The sequence below is a fragment of the Varanus komodoensis genome, unplaced genomic scaffold (genome assembly GCF_004798865.1).
Source record: "Varanus komodoensis strain SLA01 unplaced genomic scaffold, ASM479886v1 scaffold3, whole genome shotgun sequence".
NCBI classification, from domain to species: Eukaryota; Metazoa; Chordata; class Lepidosauria; order Squamata; family Varanidae; genus Varanus; species Varanus komodoensis.
The window spans coordinates 43635614-43655603 of record NW_025335761.1 but is presented as its reverse complement, the minus strand read 5'-3'; the positions used below and the strand labels follow the sequence as shown (position 1 = coordinate 43655603).

At 38.3% G+C, this 19990-nt stretch overlaps 1 protein-coding gene across 3 annotated transcripts in view; it reads left to right on the top strand.

Moving 5' to 3' along the window:
- The window catches only part of EML5 (EMAP like 5), a 153124-nt gene that overhangs the window by 73578 nt on the left and 59556 nt on the right, over window positions 1–19990 (top strand). For all 3 annotated transcript variants that reach the window (XM_044437125.1, XM_044437126.1, XM_044437127.1), the window contains exons 15-20: window positions 1245–1350; window positions 9690–9783; window positions 14747–14847; window positions 17247–17449; window positions 18506–18617; window positions 18842–18969. In XM_044437125.1, the coding sequence (XP_044293060.1) occupies window positions 1245–1350; window positions 9690–9783; window positions 14747–14847; window positions 17247–17449; window positions 18506–18617; window positions 18842–18969 (744 nt within the window). The remainder of the gene's footprint in view (window positions 1–1244; window positions 1351–9689; window positions 9784–14746; window positions 14848–17246; window positions 17450–18505; window positions 18618–18841; window positions 18970–19990) is intronic.

Genomic DNA, 19990 nt, shown 5'->3' with positions numbered 1-19990 from the left:
TAAAGAGTGTCTTACATAATGGAAAGAGAATGTTATTGAAAAGAGAGAGAGGGAAAGGGAGTCTATTACCTGTCTTGCAGGGACCCTCAACAGCTGTCCTTTGTGTGTAGGAAGGCTGCAAAGTGTCCACAGGCTGGGGTCCCAGGTCTCTGTTCAGAGCTTGCCCCTCTTCCATTTTTTAAGTCCCCGATCTTTATTCTGTTTCTCTCTGTACTTGTCACTATGGGAAATGAGGAATTTCCCAGACTTATGCTATTTATTGGATGGATGTTTCATTGCTCTTGATGAACTTAGATATTGCTGTCTGTCACTTGACCTCTCTATTTTCTATGGGTCTTAGATGGTGTTTGTTCAACCTCCTTGCAGGGTTGTTTTTCCTAATCTTTGTAAGTGGGAAACCTGACCTTTTCTCAGCAAGAATTTCAGCATTCATTGTTGTCTATTAATTCTTATCTTACTGACTGACTGGTCCAGAATAGTAGATTTTTCTTCCAGAATTCAATTTTACATGACCCATGACCTGAAAACCCATCGTAGCCTGAGAGATGATTGAGCTTATCATTATGGCACTAATACTGATAGATATGTGTGCTGCAAACTGAAGTATCATATATCTAGTAAAACATTCCACTAATGGAAGAGGAGGGGAAGGCATTTTTGCTGAGATTTTTGTAGCAGCTGCTTGTCTGTATTGTGGCCTCCCAGCTGCTTCCCCTCCCTGGCCATCAAAATGTGCTCTTTTCCCTATCTTCAAAGTTGTTTTCTTCAATCTCAGAGTGTGATTGCTTCCATGCCAGCTGTGGGGGGAGCATGGGGAGGCAGAACTTCAATTCCCACCTCCAAGGTAGGAGCATAGTCTCCAACCTTGGATCTGGTTCTCCAAAATATCAAAGCCCCCCTCAGGTTCAATATGATATTTAGTAAAGAAACAAGTGTTCTGCTTTAAAGCCATATTTTATTGAGTGTATCCAAGTTACAAGAACTTTATGATCTTGTAAAAATCCAAAAGATATAAAATGAAAAATCATACTAAAACTTTTTTTTTCTTTATGTCATCTATTTTCTAGCCGTGTATTTTTTGATAGACAATAGATGTCATAGAGAAATAAAACGTTTTAGTGTGGTTTTTCCTTTCATACCTCTTGGATTGTTACATTTATTTTTGATGTAATTCCTTACATAAGCCAAAAACATTTTTAAAATACACATATATTCTTGTATTCATTCAATCTCTTTTGTTTAAGGTTGGTCGGGATAGCTCAATCCATATTTGGGATACAGAGACAATCAAACCACTTTCAGTATTAAAGGGCTATCACCAATTTGGTGTCTGTGCTGTTGACTTTTCAGGTATTTATGGTTATCTTGTTTTTCTGAAAGTATAATCCTCAACAACGTGTTATAACTTCCTTGATCCTAAGAACAGAACATTATTTCATTGATACATGAATATTTAAACATTTTACTCTTATCTGTGATGAAAGTTAGTATTAAAATTTACCCTTAACAATCATTAAGTTATAGAAAACTGTTTATCTTTCCTAAATGTGATTGTGCCTATTCTTGTTCATCTGTTTTAATAATCAAGGTTATAATTTTTATAGACCTAATTGTACTTCCTTTTATCTATCAGCAGTCTCCCACCAATCAGCTTCATAGAATGAAACATAGAAACATAGAAACAGAGCAAGTCAGTGGGGCCTCCCAGGTCATCTAGTCCAACCTCCGGCACCAGCCGGCTCTGCTCACGACATGCCCACCATGTGCACGTCCAGCCTATCCTTGAACCCTCGCACCGATGGGGCCTCAACGACCTCTTGTGGAAGCCCGTTCCACACCCTCGGGGTCCTAACTGTCAGGAAATGCTTCCTGGCATACAAATGGAACCTTGGTTCCCTGAGCTTTGTTCCGTTGGAGCGCATCCTGCCTTCTTCTGCAGGGGAGAACAGGTCTCTACCCATCTCCTTGTGACATCCCCTCACGTACCTGTATGTCGCCAACATATCCCCTCTGAGTCTCCTCTTCTCCAGGCTGAAGAGACCCAGTTCCCTCAGTCTCACCTCATACCTCATCCCCTGCAAACCGGCCACCAACCTTGTGGCCCTACGCTGCACTGACCCCAACCTGGCTATATCCTTTCTGTAATGAGGGGCCCAAAACTGAACACAATACTCCAGTTGTGGGCGCACTAGAGTCATATAGAGTGGTAGTAATACCTCTCTTGATTTAGAAGCCACACTTCTGGCTATGCAATCAAGGGTGGCGTTCGCCCTTTTGACCACCGCATCACACTGCTGACTCATGTGTAGCCTGCAGTCAACCAATACCCCGAGGTCCCTTTCACAAGTGCTGCTCTCCAGCCACTTGTCACCTAACCTGTACTTATGACAGCTATTCCTATGCCCCAAGTGCAAGACTTTGCACTTATCCACATTGAACGCCATCCTGTTGTCTCCTGCCCACTTCCATAGTCTGTCCAGATCCTTTTGGATCTGGAGTACCTGCCCTCAGTTGTGGCCACTGCTCCAGTTTTAGTGTCGTCTGCAAATTTGATCAGCAGACTGTTCACCCCTTCTTCCATGTCATTAATGAAAAGATTAAACAGGATCGACCCCAGAACAGAGCCCTGGGGGACCCTGCTTGTCACTGGCCGCCATCCCGATGATTCCCTGCTAATGGTTACCTTCTGCTTTTGGTCAGTCAACCATGCCCTAATCCACCGGAAATTGCTTTGGTGTATCCCAAAACTTCTCAGTTTCTCCACCAGGATATCATGGGGCACTTTGTCAAAGGCCTTGTTGAAATCCAGGTATACCACATCCACTGCATCCCCTCCATCTAGCCATCTCGAAACCTTGTCATAGAATTCCACAAGGTGTGTCTGGCAGGACCTGCTTTTGCGGAAGCCGTGTTGTGTGGCTGTCAGCCTCCCTTCCCTATCTAGCATCACTAGATCTCTCTCTATTATGAGCCTTTCCATTGTTTTTCCTACAATGGACGTAAGGCTAACAGGTCTATAATTCCCCATGTCCCTTCTACTACCCTTTTTGAAAATTGGGACCACTGATGCCACCCTCCAGTCCTCCGGAACTTCACCCATTCTCCATGAGGCCTCAAAAGTGGAGGCCAGCAGGCGTGAGAGAACCCCTGCCAACTCTCTAAGTACTCTCGGGTGTAACCCGTCAGGGCCTGGCACCTTTGTAATGTCCAATGCCCTGAGGAGCCCCTCAACTTCAAGGGGGGGTGACTCTAATCTGTGCCCCTAAGTCCCCAGCCTCATCTAATCTCCTATGCGGATATCCCCCGTCGTGCTTTGGGGAGAACACAGAGGCAAAATACTCATTTAGCATCTGTGCCTGTTCCCTCATATCAATCACTGGATCTCCTTCCTCCTTATTTAGTGGTCCCACCACTTGTCTCCCCTTCCTCTTCCTATTTACATGCTGAAAGAAGCCCTTTTTGTTGCTCTTGATATTCTTGGCAAGTCTCAGCTCGTAATCAGCCTTAGCCTTGCAAAGAATCCTTCTGCAACGGGCCTCCTCCTCCCGGTATACCCTTTTGTCTATTTGCCTCAGTACCCATTTCCTACGGAGGTTCCTCTTTTGTCTAATCCCTCTAACCACCTCCTTTCGCATCCATGGCAGTGCTCTCCTCTGCCTCCCCACCTTACTAACTAGAGGTATTGTCAAGGCTTGCGCCTCCAAAACCTCCCTTTTGAGTGCTAGCCACCCCTCCTCAACTTGCTTACCTTCCAGTAACCTATCCCAGGAGACTTTCCCCAGTCTTGCCTTCAGTTGGCCAAAGTTGACCCTCTTGAAGTCCCAGCTTCTAGTGCTCGACCTGCTGCACATCCCCAGTCCCCTGATCTCAAAGCAAAGGATGGAGTGATCACTCGCATGCAGAGCTCCCCTAATCTGTACTTCATCTATCAGCTCCTCCCTATTGGTCAAGACCAAGTCAAGGATGTTTCCCCCCCTCGTCACCTCTCGGACCCTATGTGTGAAAAACCCTCCCTCTATAGCTTCTAGGAAGTGACGTGACCTGGCTGTCACCGCTGAGTGAGTCTCCCAACTAATATCCAGGAGATTGAAATCTCCCATAATTACTGTGTGTCTCCCCCGAGATATCCTTACAATCTGGTCTGTCAGGACATCATCCAAGGTCTCAAGTTGACCAGGAGGCGATAACATACCCCCTCTGTCAGGTCTCTTTCCCTGTCAAAACCCCTAAGTTTCACCAGACTCAAGTTCTAGTGTTATGAGAGAGGGAGAAATATGTCTCCCTATCTACTTTTTCTAATGTACTTTTAAATATTTATACGTGAACCCCTTATGGATTTTATTATGTTTAGTTGTTTGTAGCTATCACAAATAAGTAAAATAAGTATAATAAAAGGAGTTGCCTTCTGATGGCCAGTTTATAATCCATATAAACTCTTCTCTTTATATGATCTCTCCTCTGCTTTCCTCTTTGTGTTACTCTATGTTATGATATACCCTTTTGTAAAGTCTTTACTTTTTATTTCTATCACCTACTCTTAATTCAAATGGAATATTCACTTTATATTTAAAATGCTTTTCCTTATAATATTCACAGTGCTTCCTCAATTTCTATTTTCATATATACCTTCAAAACCTATTGTTCCATTTATCTTCAGGTTTTATCTCTAGTCACTTGTTCTGTTGTTCTTCTTGGGGTATTATCTAAAGTAATTTTGGTCTGCACACCTTATTGTAGTGAGGGGGTTTGACAGTGTTAGAGAAGCTGAGAGCAATGCTGCCAGGAGGCCAGACTGTCTCACTAGGTTGGTCTCCGAGCAGTGTTATTTAATCAGAATGGTCAAGTTGAGGCACCGAACTAAGATGGATCCACCTCTTCAGGAGCGATGGTCACATCAGCAGAAGAAAATTGATCTCTCTAATGGTGATGGGGACATAGAAACTTTTGAAGGGCAGATACTTGTAGAAGGAAACACAGATAGAGGATTTTTCTCAGACAATGGCAGTGTTGCTCAGACTAATTCTGGTAAGTACTGTGCAGAAGGCGGCAATGGTAAACCGCTTCTTTATCATCTTTCCTTGAAAACCCCATGATGAAACAACCCCAAATGGAACAAGAGATAGTGCCAGAAGATGAGACCTTCAGGTTGGAAGGCACTCAATGAGCTATTGGGAAAGAGCAAAGGACAAATATGAATAATGCTGTCACTGATGATGTAACTAGATTAAATCCAAAAGGATGTCTAGTGGCCAACATGCACAGAGGTGAAAGAAACGTCTGAAGCTGCACAACATGGAATGTGAGAAGCATGAATGAAGGCAAACTGGACACCATAAAGCAAGAAATGGAATGACTAAACATTGCAGTACTTGGTGTGAGTGAACTGGAATGGGACAGTTTCAGTCAGACAAACAAGTGCTCTACTTTAAAAATGAGAAACTCAGAAGAAATGGGATAATTCTAATACTGAGGCAAGATGTAGTACAGGCAGTAAGGGGTTAAAATGCAAAATCTAACTGAATAATATCAATCAAAACTTGTGGGAAACCTATCAGCATAAGTAGGCATCATTCAAGCCTATGCTCTAGCAACAGATGCTGAAGAAGAAAAAATGAAAATTTTTATGGAGGTGTCCAATACTTCAAACAGATGACTGCATACATGGTCATCACCAGATGGCCAATATGGAAATCAAATAGATTATGTAATGGAGAAACTGTATCTTCATTTCCAAAATAAGACCAAAAGCATATTGTGGTAGTGACCATGGACTCTTAATATCAAAAATCAGAGTAAAGCTAAAAAAGATTGCTGAAGGAATATAATGTTGAAATTCAGTTTCAATAACATTCATGAATTAACCCACATAAAGAACAGTCATTACTCAACTTATTGACTGTGAGCCAGAAGAACTGTGGACTGAAATCAGAGACACTGTTAAGGACGAATGCCAAAAGGCAATTACTTTAGCAAAAAGAAAAAAAAAGTCTAGATGGTTGACAGAAGAAACATGCACAATTGCTACGGACAGGCAAGAAGCAGAAGCAAAAGGTGACAGAAATCTAATCAGAGGTCTGAATGCAACTTTACAGTAATTATCAGGAAGAGACAAAAATAACTATTATAATGACCATTGCAAAGAAATAGAAAATAACAAAAAAAAAAAAGCTTTTTCTAGAACATCAATAAACTTAAAGAGAAATTCAAACCTAGCTTAGGAATGCTGAAAAGACAAACAAGGGAACATAGTATCAGACCAGGAAAAAATAAAGGGAACATAAAGAGATGGTGGAGACAACATATACAGGAACTATAAAAAAGGGATGAAAGGATGACATACTCTTTTGAAGAGGAATCCTTTGAGGAAGAGACTGCAATGGGAAGTAAAACCTACTCTGAAAGCAATTGGGATAAAGCACTTGGAGTAGATGGGGTACCAATAGAACTATTCCAAGCTGGAGAGACTGAATCAGTCCAAATATGCCAGCATATGGAAGACAAAACAGTGGCCCACAGACTGGAAATATTCAATAAACATTCGCATTCCAGTGCAGAAATCACAGAACCATTCCACTAATTTCCCATGCAAGCGAAGTGATCCTCAAAGTGTGCAACAAAGAATATTACCTTATATGAAATGAGAAATGCCTGATGTTCAAGCAGAATACTAAAAAGGAAAAGGCACTCAAGGTCATATTGCAATTATATGCTATTAGAGTGCACCAAAGAATTTCAGAGGATCACCATTACTATTACTATCACTATTAAAGTGCTTTATAGGATACAACAAAGTCTTTGGCTGTGTGGATCATGAAAAGCTATGGATGGTCTGGAATGAAATGGGTGTGCCCCAGCACTTGATTGTCCTGCTGATCTGTATCATGGACAAGCTGCTGTTAGGACAGAATATGGAGAAACAGAATGGTGTCCCATAGGAAAAGGTGTTAGACAAAGTTGCATTTTATCTTCCTATTTGTTTAGTCTGTATGCAGAACATATTATAAGGAAAGCTGGATTAGGCTCAGAGGAAGGAGAGAAAATTGGTGGAAGACACATCACTCATTTAAGATATGCAGATTATACTATCTTATTTCCAGAAAGCAGCAATAACATGAAACTACCCCTGACAAAAGTGAAAGAAGAAAGTGCAAAAGCAGGACTACTGCTTAATATTAAGAAAACAAAAATCCTGACTACAGAAGAATTACTCAACCTTATTGTCAACAATGAAGAAATTGAAATGGTGAAAAATTGTGTTTACCATGGCTAAGCCATCATTTCAAAGGGAGACTGCAGGAAGAGGAGCAATGAAAGAACAAGAAATGCTAATCAAATGTAAAAAAACATTTTACTGGAGACCAAGGGCAAGATCATTCACATCATTGTATTCTTAATCAATGTGAATGCTAGACAGTGAAGAAGACTAACAGGAAGAAAATTTATGCATTTGAAACATGGTGCTGGAGGAGAACTTTGCCTTAGTCCAACAAAAAGACAAACAAGTGGGTTTCCCGAGAAGCAGAAATAACAAAATGGAGTTTGTCATGCTTTGGGCTCATCATGAGAAGGCAAAACTTCTTAAAGAAGTCAATCATGCTAAGGAAAGTCAAAGGCAGAAGAAGAAAGGGAAAATCAAATAAAAGATCTAATGACTGCATAAAGGAAGCCACAGTCTTGAATAAAGAACAACTAAGCAGTGAACAGGACATTTTTGGAGGGGTTTCATTCTTAGGATCACCATAACTCAAAGACATCTTGATGACACATAATAACATCCATTTGCTGCTTTTTCTGTTCTTCCTAGGGAAGTTTGTATAGTGGTTTTGGAGGGTTATTTGTGGCTTAGAATTCTCAGAGTTCTCTTTTCCATAGTTATGAACGTAATTGGTTTATTCCTAAACAAGAGGAAAAGGAAACTTCACACTTGTTCAGTTCAACAGTTATTCATCAAGTTTACCAGATAAGACATTTCTTTTTTACTTTTTGCAAGATTTTCTTCATGAGAATAATCCCCTTCTTTAACATGACATAACACACAAAAGATACACCAGTGAGCAGAATCCAAAGGGGTATTTGTGGTCTTGACCAATTCCTTTGCACAGGTGACCCCCATTGTTTGCACAACAGTGATTTAGTGCTGCTGAGGCAACCTGAAATGAGATGCTTATTTCAAGAAAGAGGCAGGTTGGACATGCTCATAGAAAGGAGCTCCACTGGCTTGCCTCCTTCCAGAAAAGGACATTTCTGTTCATATCAGGGCTTTCCTTAGGAAGTATTAACTCTCCCTTGTATAAGCAGTGGGTCCTGCTTGTTCAATGGAAGTGATTGGAACTAATACTTGTGCAAGGAAATTGGCAGAGCAGAAAGAAATTGGTGGGGATGTGAGCACCCTGTTGGATTTTACCCTTTCTAACCTACTGTACCAGATTTTTATTATTTTAGCAATGTCACCAGATATAGTTGAAAATTTAGCATTGAGTCTTTTAATTTCTAAAAGAATGTACAGTTTTAAACAGCTGGTTCAGAAAATCTTGATTACCCTCTAGTTACTTTTTCTTATCCTCTTTAACTATCTTCTATATTCCCTTGCTCTAAAGTATTAAGAAAAATGTAAAATTTCTTAAGAGTCTTGATACATTTTTGTGTGTTTAGTTTTTTAAGTAAATCAAAATTAGCAACATGACTAAATTCCAAAAATGACAGAATATGGTATCTTTCAGTACATTAACAAGAAAGATACCCTCTCTAAATGGATAGCTTGTGCTTGAATACAGATGCTGAATTGAAAGTGTAGGCATTGCATCAGTTAATTTGTGGCATTTCCCTTCAAAATCCTCACAAATGGGCAATCTTGACAGGTATATGGGTGCCCTTCATTATTGACTTGCTAAAGGTAATACAAGTCATTTTAGCAGGCTTTAGAAAGGTTCAGATTTTTAGTAGGTTATTCTTTTTATGGGATTGTCTTTGGTATGGTACGATTATAGTATTGTGCCCAAACATAGGAAAGATGAGATAAACAATAAGCCGAAAACTTTTCTGACTCTGGAAGCCTACTTTTCCTGAAGTGCTTTCCCAGTTTGGATCCATTGTGAAACTGAGTGAGAAAATAAGGACATAAGTTAGTTCTGTCTGTGATAATCTAAGAAATTCCTTCCCCTTTGTGTCCTCCAGAGGCTATGTAGAGGTGAAGTCTAAAGCAAGGTTTCAATACCTTTGTAATATCAGCAGTCATTACATTAGTCATCTTTTACTCATTCCATCTATCCACATGAGTGTAATTCACAGTACCATCTTAGTATATTCCTTTGGCAGCCAGTTCAGAGTTTACCTGACAACTAATGTGTCTGAGATATAGCTAATCATATGAGTAGTAGTGCTAACCATTTCTGCAGCACTTCGGAAATCAGATCACTGTTATTCCTAGAAAGACATAAAAACAACATCAAATGCACATTTATTAATGGACATTGACATGCCTTATATATGAATATTGCTTCTAATGAATGCAGGCATAAAGGCAAACAGCAATCAACATAGCTACTGCTTAGATACACAAATATCTATATACACAGTGAGTGTGATTACTTGGATATGGAGCATGTTCCCATGAATACTTTGAAGGTTTCTTGCTGGTTACAAAGTAATGATTCATGCCTGTCATTTTTATCATATGTTTCCTTTGGTAGCTGATGGCAAACGGTTAGCTTCAGTTGGAATAGATGACAATCACACTATTGTTCTTTGGGATTGGAGAAAAGGAGAGAAACTTTCAGCAGTAAGGTAAGAACTTAATTATAGACTCTAGCAGACATATAATTCAAGTAGCAGTAGTCAAGTAAGCCAGTACAGTTTTGTACTGTATTTGGATTATCTTCCTACACATAGTAGAAAGATGAGCTTATGTTTTCCCAAGCCTCTGGGCAACTGTACATGGATATAACATGCATAAGTGCACAGTGCCTGGCGCTGTGTTTATATTCTTTTTGGCGCTAGGTCAAACCTTTTTGTTTAATCGTTATTTTAAAAATTAATATTTTAACATTTTAACAGTTGCTTTGATTTTGATTTTCATTTAAATTTTTATTGTTACTATGTTATTTATTTATAGATAGATAGATAGATAGATAGATAGATAGATAGATGTATGTGTTGATTTTTTTGTATTTTGATTTTAAGCATTGTACGCCGTCCTGAGATGCCATGCATAAGGGACGACATACAAAAGTTTCAGGCTTATTTTGCATTAGAATTTATGTCCATAGGCCTTACATATGCATTAAGCTGAATGGTGGATGTCCAGCAGGCCTAAAAGCAGGACAAGTACATCCAGAGAGAATAGTATGACAAACATTTTTGCTTACCCATTCTGCATGAGATTAAGATCAGGGATAAGATGACCAGACTTTTTCTCTGAGACCATTAAATAATAGTTCCTTTAATAGCTGCCATGTGTCTAGTCCAGACCAAAAGGTAAAGTACACAAGCTAAATAAATAACATGAATAACATAACAGAAACTAGAACCTGCCATGACCAGTGCAGGCAACACATTTGGTAAGGTACAATCCATCAGTGCACACAATCAATGCATTCTGCTGAACCTAAATAAAAGAACAATAGTGGTGACCTGGTTGTTATATATTTGCATTTGGTTCATCTTTTCAATCTCAGAATCCTGTCATTCTATATGTACTCCAATTCTTTCCTGTTTATCTTTAATTTTTGTAATTTCTTTTGAATTTTCTTGTATCTCCTTTTTAATTTCTGGTATTTCTAATGACAATTCCTGTCTTTTTTTATCCTTTCCTGGGTTTTTTCCTCTGGTTCTTTTATTTGACTTGTAACTATTAGAGTTTGTTGGCAAGAAGCTCATACAACATTGATACACAAAGAAGCCAATAACCTCACTTTCCCACAAATCCTACAGACCTATTTCACTATTAAATGTGGATTACAAACTCTTCACATCAATAATATCAGAAAGACTAAGAAAATGCATAGCAAAACAGATTCAGGCAGAATGAACTGGCCTCATACCAAATAGATTTATGAAAGATAATGTTTATTTTGTCATTAATGCAATTGAATTCATGAAGAAGGAGGAGAAGATGAAAAAAGCCACGTTTATGTTTTTAGATGCTGAAAAAGTATTTGATAATAGTTCTCGAACCTTGAAGACTCTTCAACAATTAAATTGTGGTCCAAGATTCCTGAACTGGATACCTGCAATTATACAAAACAGCTGACAAGCATTTTAATGAATGGCATATTAACTAGTGGTTTTCAAATGGAAAAAAGGAACATGCTAAGGATGTTCATTATCACCACTTTTATTCATTCTTATATTGGAAGTCTTAGACCCAAAAATTAAAGGCTTGAAAGTAGATGGAGAAGAATATAAAATGAAAAGCTATGCTGACAATACAGCGTTGCTGATTTTAAATCCACATCTATTCATGCAATATATAATAGATCAAATTGAAAAATCTGAATCTTTTTCCAGCTATGAAACCAACAGGAAGAACATGAAAATTATTTCAAAATGTTTAATGAAACAAGAATACAAGCATATTTTCAAAGTTTCAGAATGTGAAATAACTTCTAACCCAGTTTAATATTTGGGGATAAATGTGATTGGACAAAATAATACATAATTTGTGACAATTATAAAATAATGTGAACAAAGATTGGAAAAGGTCTGCAGTGAAGGCCTAAACTAAAATTGTCATGACTGGGAAGAACATCCTACCTAAATTGAATTTTGTATTCCAGAGGATTCCAATTTTCAAACAAGAGTTAAAGTGTTACAAAGGAAAAAGAAAGAGGAGGTCTAACAGTATCCAATACCAAATTTTACTCTAATCTAATACCAAATTTTATGCAGCTGGTTTGGTTTGGATTACAGACTGGATTAAAAATCCAGAGGAAACATAAATAAAATTGGAAACAGCAGACTTAGAAGAAGGACATAATTATTTGTGGACTAAGGAATCAGTTAAAAAGGATCTAGCACGTGACAAAAACATGTAATCAGAGATGGTTTTAAAAGAACTTGGCATCTATAAGAAGAATTAGTCCTTCAATTTCCCCTCTGATATCTCCAGTAGAAGCATAAGGTGATGAACATCTAAGGAAAAGCCATGATTTTATAACATACAGAAATATGATGGATCAACAAGGGGAAATTAAGCCATGGTGAAAACTAAGAGATCAAGGAAAAAAGATAGGATAGCTTCTCCATTTTCTTAAGACTAAAAAGGGAAATTCAAACAGGAAGATGTACCATAGGAGACCTGACACAATTTGAAAATTTGATTTTGCAGCAAAAAGATCACTTGTTAGGAAGGATTTACAAGCAATCACTGCAATATGAAACTGAAACTGAAGTTAAAATGTATATGATAAGATGGATGCAGAACTTTGAGAATGAAATATCTTTCCTTCAGTGAGAAACCTTATGGACACAAGATATAAGATTTATAACTGGTTGGGCATGAAGAGAAAATTGGTACAAGATGTTCTTTCGTTGGTATATTACTCTAAAGCAGGGGTGGGCAATTAATTTTCCTGTGGGGCCACATGAGAAACTTTGACAGTTGTTAAGGGCTAGACCAATAGACTTACAGCTCTGTTCAATATATATCTCTATAAAAACAGTAAATGAAACATTACAATGATACAATGAAAATGTGGAGCACAGAACAACACTATTTAATGAATATTCACAAAAACATTAGCATTAACATTACATGAAAAGCAATAAATTCAATTCAGTTTAGCAGATCCTTCAAAATAAAAGCAGTGCAGTTGTATTGCTTGCATCTATATTATGATGATATATATTTGCATTGACTTTTAATTTGCCAGTGACCTCATGCAGGCCAGTCAGGGTCAGCCCTCAGGCCGGATGTGGCCTGCGGGCGTACAATGCCCAGGTCTGCTCTAAAGGATACTGAGAAAAAGGAAAGTGCTGGAAATGCAAGGAAGTGGATGGGACTTTTAACCATATATGGTGGATGTGCAGTAAGGTCAAAAAAAGTTTTTTGAAAGAAATACATGCTGAAATACAGAGACTTCTGAAAATTTACTTTCTTATGAACACTAAGAATATACTTTTGAGTATTGTGCCAGAAACTCTTCCAAGAAATATGGAAGAATTATTTAAATGTATGATAACAACAGCTGGAGTTATAATTGCAGCAAAATGGAAAGCAGAAGACTCCCCTACTAGTGAGGATTGGAAAAATAAATTAGTGGAATATACAGTAATGGCATAATTAATCAGTTATATAAATAGAAGACCAGCCAAAGATTGGAAAGATTACTATGAATGTTTCACTTAACAGTTCAGAGAAAAAAATAGAATTTATGTAAGGTACATAATGATACATTTATATATAGAACACTGGTTAAAGAATTTTATGTTAAATTGAAAACCTATTATATATCCTTTATTTAGCAATTGAGAATGTTACTATTAAGTATAATGTATACAGTGATCAAATTAATATACTTGCTTTAATAATTTATTTTAAAAATATTGTTTAATCTGGTAAAATAATTATTAATAATTATTATTAATAAAATTGTTTTGTAATAACCAAGTATTATTCAGTCAAAAATGAAATTAAAAATTGATAGATTGATAGAAGTAATAATAATTGTTGCCTTTTGTGTAATTTTCTGTGTTTAGCTTTATATGTAATTTTTGTGTAACGTCCCTTGGCGTCTTTTCCATATTACTTTTTCTTTGCCCCCCCCCTCCTTTTAGGGTATTTGCATTTACTAGGTGTTCCCATTGTTTGCACACTTTCATGGGGCAATTCCTAGTCATTCAGTTTCGCAGTTCATTAACTTCAAATGCATCATGTTGCAATAGCTTGCATATTAGCAGTAGGAAGTTTCTTCTTCTGGCTCTTCCTTATATATTCTTCTGGAAGAAAATGGATACTTTACCCAAGATCATGCGAACAGACACACACGCGCACACCCACACACCTAAAAACCGTCATGGAGTGTCTCATGGACAGCATCTTTCACCCACAGACGAGTTCTGCTGGCACAACAGAGGAGGAGGAGATGATGTTCACTGATTGTCTCTTCCCCTTGCAGCCCTCTATACCCTTCTAAAAATCTGTTTCAAAAAATTGTACATGAGGGGAATCACTGAAAATCTTTCTCTCTCCTGCTGGTCAGAGTGGAGGAAACTGCATCAGAGAATGCTCTCACTGGTGTGGGAAATCCTGGAACCATTTTTTAGGTAGCAGATGTGTTTTCAGTGCTGGAGAAAGGCTATTGAAAATGGTAACTCAAACTTTGCCATCAATGTATAAATAATCCAAAGTTGCTGAAACAATTTTAGAAATCTGTCATAATAATTATTTTCATATTTTTACTTCACTTGCTGTCTTTTTGGTGGTTTATAAATACAAACAAATAAATAAAAAGAAATGTAATTGCATTGTATTGGCTCTGTTTTTTAGTTTGAAATATATATTCAACCATTTACTAGCTAATATATTTCATTAATTATCCTTTTCTATTGCAGTTGCAGAAAATAAAAATAGAATCTGAGGTCACAGTTTTGATAGTTAAATAGACATTTCTTTTTTTATTCATCGCATACAAATCCATCAGAAAATGTTTGGGAACATTTTCTTAAAAGTCTTGTTTTTTCTTAACTGTATTGTCAATGAGAAAGCTTATTCCCATATCAAATTAAATATATTATAATTTTGTTCTAGGGGAAGCAAAGAGAAGATCTTTGTTGTTAAGATCAATCCCTACATGCCTGAAAAGCTCATAACAGCTGGAATTAAACATATAAAATTCTGGCGAAGAGCAGGTAAGTATATTACTTGTAAAATGTGGCCCAGAACACCCAGAGCCTGTAGAAAATGAATAAAGCAACCCCCTACCCCAGCGCTGGTATACCTGCGTGTTATCCAATTGACAGAGACAGTCATACAGAATAGAATCAAACTGCTATTGTATGTTCAATTTCTCGGAAATACATTTTACTGAACTCAGTAGGGCTTACTTCTCCATGGATTTGTATAGAATTGCACATTTTAATGGGCTGGTTTACATGGCACAACAAGCAATGGTGGTTTTTTTTAATGCAGTTTGCTCAGTCGTGTCATTCAAACCTCACTGTGGTATTCCAGTGTGGTACAATTGATTTTGAGAAAGCACAAACAGAAATGTCTGTTCTATGGTTTCTTGGTATCATGATAGTTTGTTGTGCTGTCCAAACCAGAAAACAACTCATTTTGCTACTGAGAACGGTACCACAGAGCCCATTGCCACTCTGCCAAGCCAGTTAACCAGAATGCACCACTGACAGCTGTCATTCAGCACAGCTGTCAGCAATTTCCCTGTTCCTCTCACCTCTTGGCCCATAGGTCTTCTTTGGAGCAGGAACATGCAGTCAGCTGGTCAGTGCTGGGAGAAGAGCAGTACTGCTCAGTGGGGCTCTGGTTAACTGCCACTGCTCCTGCACAAGCACTGTGGAAAGGAGCAGCACCTCTCCATTGATTTCCCCTTGCCCCTTCTGCATGCACCAGAGTGAAGCTCATCACATGTTTGAATGAGCCAGCAGCAGGGGTGCGAAGTAGTGGTGGTGGCTGATTGAAGGCTGCACATAGTATATTTCCCCATTCCAACCTTCTTGAGTGAGCAGCCAGGAGTAAGAAGCACTTGGATTGTGGTGGCCACCAGTGCCAGTTCTCCTAAGGGAATTCCCCTGTTCCACCTTTCTTGTTTGCTGGTGGGAAGCTGTTACAAGCTAACTTGAATAGATATAGCACAGAGCCAGATAGAAATTAATCTTTAGACTTCCTGCTTAAAAAGATAAGGAAAACATCCCCACAATGATTGCCGTTTGCTGCCATACATGACACAGCGTAACTTACTCATCATGAGCGAAGCTGAGCCAGATTTTTCTTACTTTGGAGCAGACAACCTCACATAAACCCCATTATGAGAGATCAGTTGCTATTATATTAGCAAATGGATGGGTATTGTCTTGCTTTTTAATAAATCACAAGACTGCTGCCAGGAGGAGAAAGAATAGAGCTGAAAACCCATCATCACCACATTTTTATTTTTTGCTGCTGCTTTTTCTCCCCTTGTTCGTAACTCTTCAAGTTGATCTGTTCTACTCTACTCTAGAAGGAAGAGGGAGGTGCTCTGAAGTGAGGGTAGCTGGGATAGTTTTTCTCCCTTCTGTTCTTCAAAGCTGTTGTTTTACTGTGTTTTAATTGTAAAGAATTATGCATAGAAAGAGATAGGTGTGTCTCCGACTGTAGCAATATGCAGTTTTACAAGAAACTCTATGTATAACTTGTTAATGTCTGTTGTTATGGCTGTCATGTTGTTTCCAACTTATGGTGACCCAATGAATGAAAGCCCTCCAAAATATCCTATCCATGACAACCTTGCTCAGCTCTTCTAAGTTCAAGACTGTGGCTTCCTTTTTGGATTCAATACATGAATGCTAAAGTCTTGTCTTCATCATTTTAAAATGCTGTCAAAGATAATTCAAGGAACACTTATTTTGCTAAGTTCAAGAAGTCAATAAATTGAAAGCAGACCCTTTCTTGCATGCAAGAGCACAGCCTCTCCCACTCCAGTAGAAGAAGTGAGAAACTGCTGGGTGGCAGTAATGAGGGGAAGTGGCAGCGGTCCCCTTTCTCACTCCAGCTTGCCAGAGAGCATTCCCAAGCCATTGCTGCGTTGTAGTCTCTTCTTACCAATCCAGAGTAAGGAAGAGAAGTAGCAGGGGAATCCACTGAGGCATGCAGCTTCCACCTGCTGCCCAGCTGCTTCTCACAGGATAGGGGCCGCACAGGAAAATCTGCTGCAGCAGTCTGCTGCCAAATGGCAATTGCCAACAAGCTGCTTCATGACCCTGGCTCTGTGCTATATCAATTCAGGTTAGCTTGCTCATGTACAGGAGGGGTTTTGCTCAGGCATTCATGGAGTGGGTGGAGCTCCTCTTCTCACCTCTGATTTCCACTCTTCTTTTGCCTGAGCATGGATCTGTCCCCTCCCCCCGCTCAAGTGGTCCCCTTGTCCTGAGATTTCTGGACAAAGGAAACTACCAATTTAATGTATAAAAGTAACAATTAAAATGAATGGTAAGTTTGATTTTTTTTTAAAGAAAATGTATTTTAGAAAAATATATTTACATTTATATGAAATAATTTTAAATGAAATAATTTGGTTTTATTTTAATTTAAGGAGGTGGACTGATTGGGAAAAAGGGATATGTGGGTCCAATGGGGAAGATTGATACAATGATGTGTGCAGTTTACGGCTGGACAGAAGAGATGGCATTTTCTGGAACTTCAACTGGGGATGTGTGTATATGGAGAGACCTGTTCCTCATAAAAACTGTAAAAGCACATGATGGCCCAGTGTTCAGCATGCATGCACTTGAAAAAGTGAGTGAATTATATTGAATATAAATTGATAATGCTTCTTTTGGAAGAAATGTATGGCCAAAATCTAGAAAGCTGAGGTATGCCTAAAGGCTTTGGCAAGCCCATTGAGATTATTGACATTTTCCTTAAAGTTGTCATGAACTGGTGAGTCAAATGCATCCTGACAGCACAAAAAAAGTCCTAAAAACTTTGTGTCAATTTTCCATAGCTACATATTGCAGGAGAGGTATGAATTCCCATATTGTGTTTCAGGTGACTTCCTCTGTAATTGAAAAAATCATGTTTTTATTCATCATTCAGAATAAATTCTACCATATTAGAATGGCTGGGATAACTGAAAAACATGCATTTTATTTATTTATGTATGTATGTATGTATGTATGTATAGGCCACCTATACTTGTCAAGACCTTCCTGGCAGCTTAGCACATATAATGTGTTAGAAAAACCTTTCCCAACCTGATGTTTTCCAGAAATGTAGGATTGTAGGACCTATATTTCCAGCTAGCATGGCCATTGGCCACTTCAACACATTCAGAGGACACCTGGTTGGGGACAACAGCTAAAGGGCAAAGACACTGCCAAACAATTATTAGTTGCCTTTAATGACTGTAGATGCTTAGCTTATCACCTGTTCAGTCCATTCTATGTGGGAAAGGAGCACAGGGGATTAAAAAACAAAAAAACCCTGTATTTGACTGTTTTCATAACAGGCAAATTCACTTTCCTTAACGTCACAGATGGTACCAGGGATGCTATTTATTGACATTCAGTTTTGGGGTTTATAACAAAATTTCATACATTTTCAGTGGAACCCACTTCTAAAATGTTACTTCCATTAATTTTAATGTAAAAATATAAATATTTATCCTGACCTTATTTATATTTACTCACCTGAATTCACAGATGGTTAGTGATATAATACCCAGCATAGTTAGTGAAGATGATCATAGGTAGGTTCTTCAACATTGCAGAAATGGGCCAAAAATGAGCAAGGTATCTAAAACTAATACTGTCTATAAAACAGTTTTTCTGTTCATTTTCTAACATTTTTCAGGGGTTTGTAACTGGAGGCAAGGACGGAATTGTGGCTCTCTGGGATGATACCTTTGAACGGTGTCTCAAAACATATGCCATCAAAAGAGCTGCCTTGGCCCCTGGCTCCAAAGGTATTTTAAAGATGCATCTATTTTAGCTATCTTACATCAGAACTCTTTTGTTTCAGTTTGGATTAAAAAAGAAATTGTAATATCTGAGCATTTTATTCATGCTAGGATCATGTTAGAAATTAAACAAGGACATAATAAGTTTCCAGTAATAATGATGAAGATGGTGCTACGATGTGATTTCCTCTAATGACAAATTATTATATTCCTTACCACCTCCCATTTAGGTCTCCTGTTAGAAGATAACCCTTCTGTACGTGCCATATCATTAGGACATGGTCACATTTTAGCAGGCACAAAGAATGGGGAAATTCTGGAAGTTGATAAAAGTGGACCTATAACTTTATTGGTTCAGGTAAACATAAAATCTTAACCATATGCTTCTCACTTGTATCTTTTAAAATGTTAAAATAATATTTCACTACCAACGGTGCCTGGAGGAATGTTTTCCATGGGGTCCTGATGGGTCAGGCACGACTTTGCGACTAAACAACCAATGGTGCACAACAGATATGAGAAATGTCTGTATTAATACATGTCTGTAAATAACACTCAACCCTTTCTCCCTGTCTGTCTTTCATTACTTCTCCCTTCTACATTCACTATTGGACAAACTTTCTGATCAGCACATCAGATGCAGATTCAGTTATATGTGCCGTTTTTCACCTCATGTATCAGTTTAAGAAAATAAATCTATTGTTGTTAGTCGCGAATTCACGTCCCACCATCGCGACCCCATGGACAACATTCCTCCAGGCCTTCCTGTCCTCCATATAATTAGTTATAGGCTCCATAAACAATTCTATAACAATTAGTTGCTAATAACTATTTATGGGTTATTAGCTGTTGTAATCTCTGTGGCTCAGGAATGAATGATTCCTGAAGTCAGGCTTCCCAAGCAATCAAAAACAAAGCTTCTAGAAAGAGATCTGAATAAATCTACATATGAAAAGATTTGTGCCAACCTCAAAATTTTCTTTGGAACCTCTGTATTACATGGGTCAAACTCTATCACATCCAAGAATCTAAACAGGTTCAAGAGTTAATTCAGAGCAATCCTGCATATGCAGAGACTTCAACAACAATGGCTTCCATCTTGGTATCTCCAGTCTACACAGAAAAGTCCAAAAGTCAGCATCAGACCTAACCATCTGACACTGTTAGCTACTTATTATGTAAATCCATAATTCATTGCAACAAGGATTCATTTTCTATGAAGTGCAGCAGGACTTTTCATTCCAGACTCATAAGAATACAAAATTCAAGAGTGTTCTAAGAGGCTCAGATAGTTCACACAGAGATTAGTGAAGATGAGAATGCTCCTAGCAAAGGTCCCCAGCCTGGAACTTGTCTGTGGAGGGATAGGTCTGGCTGTG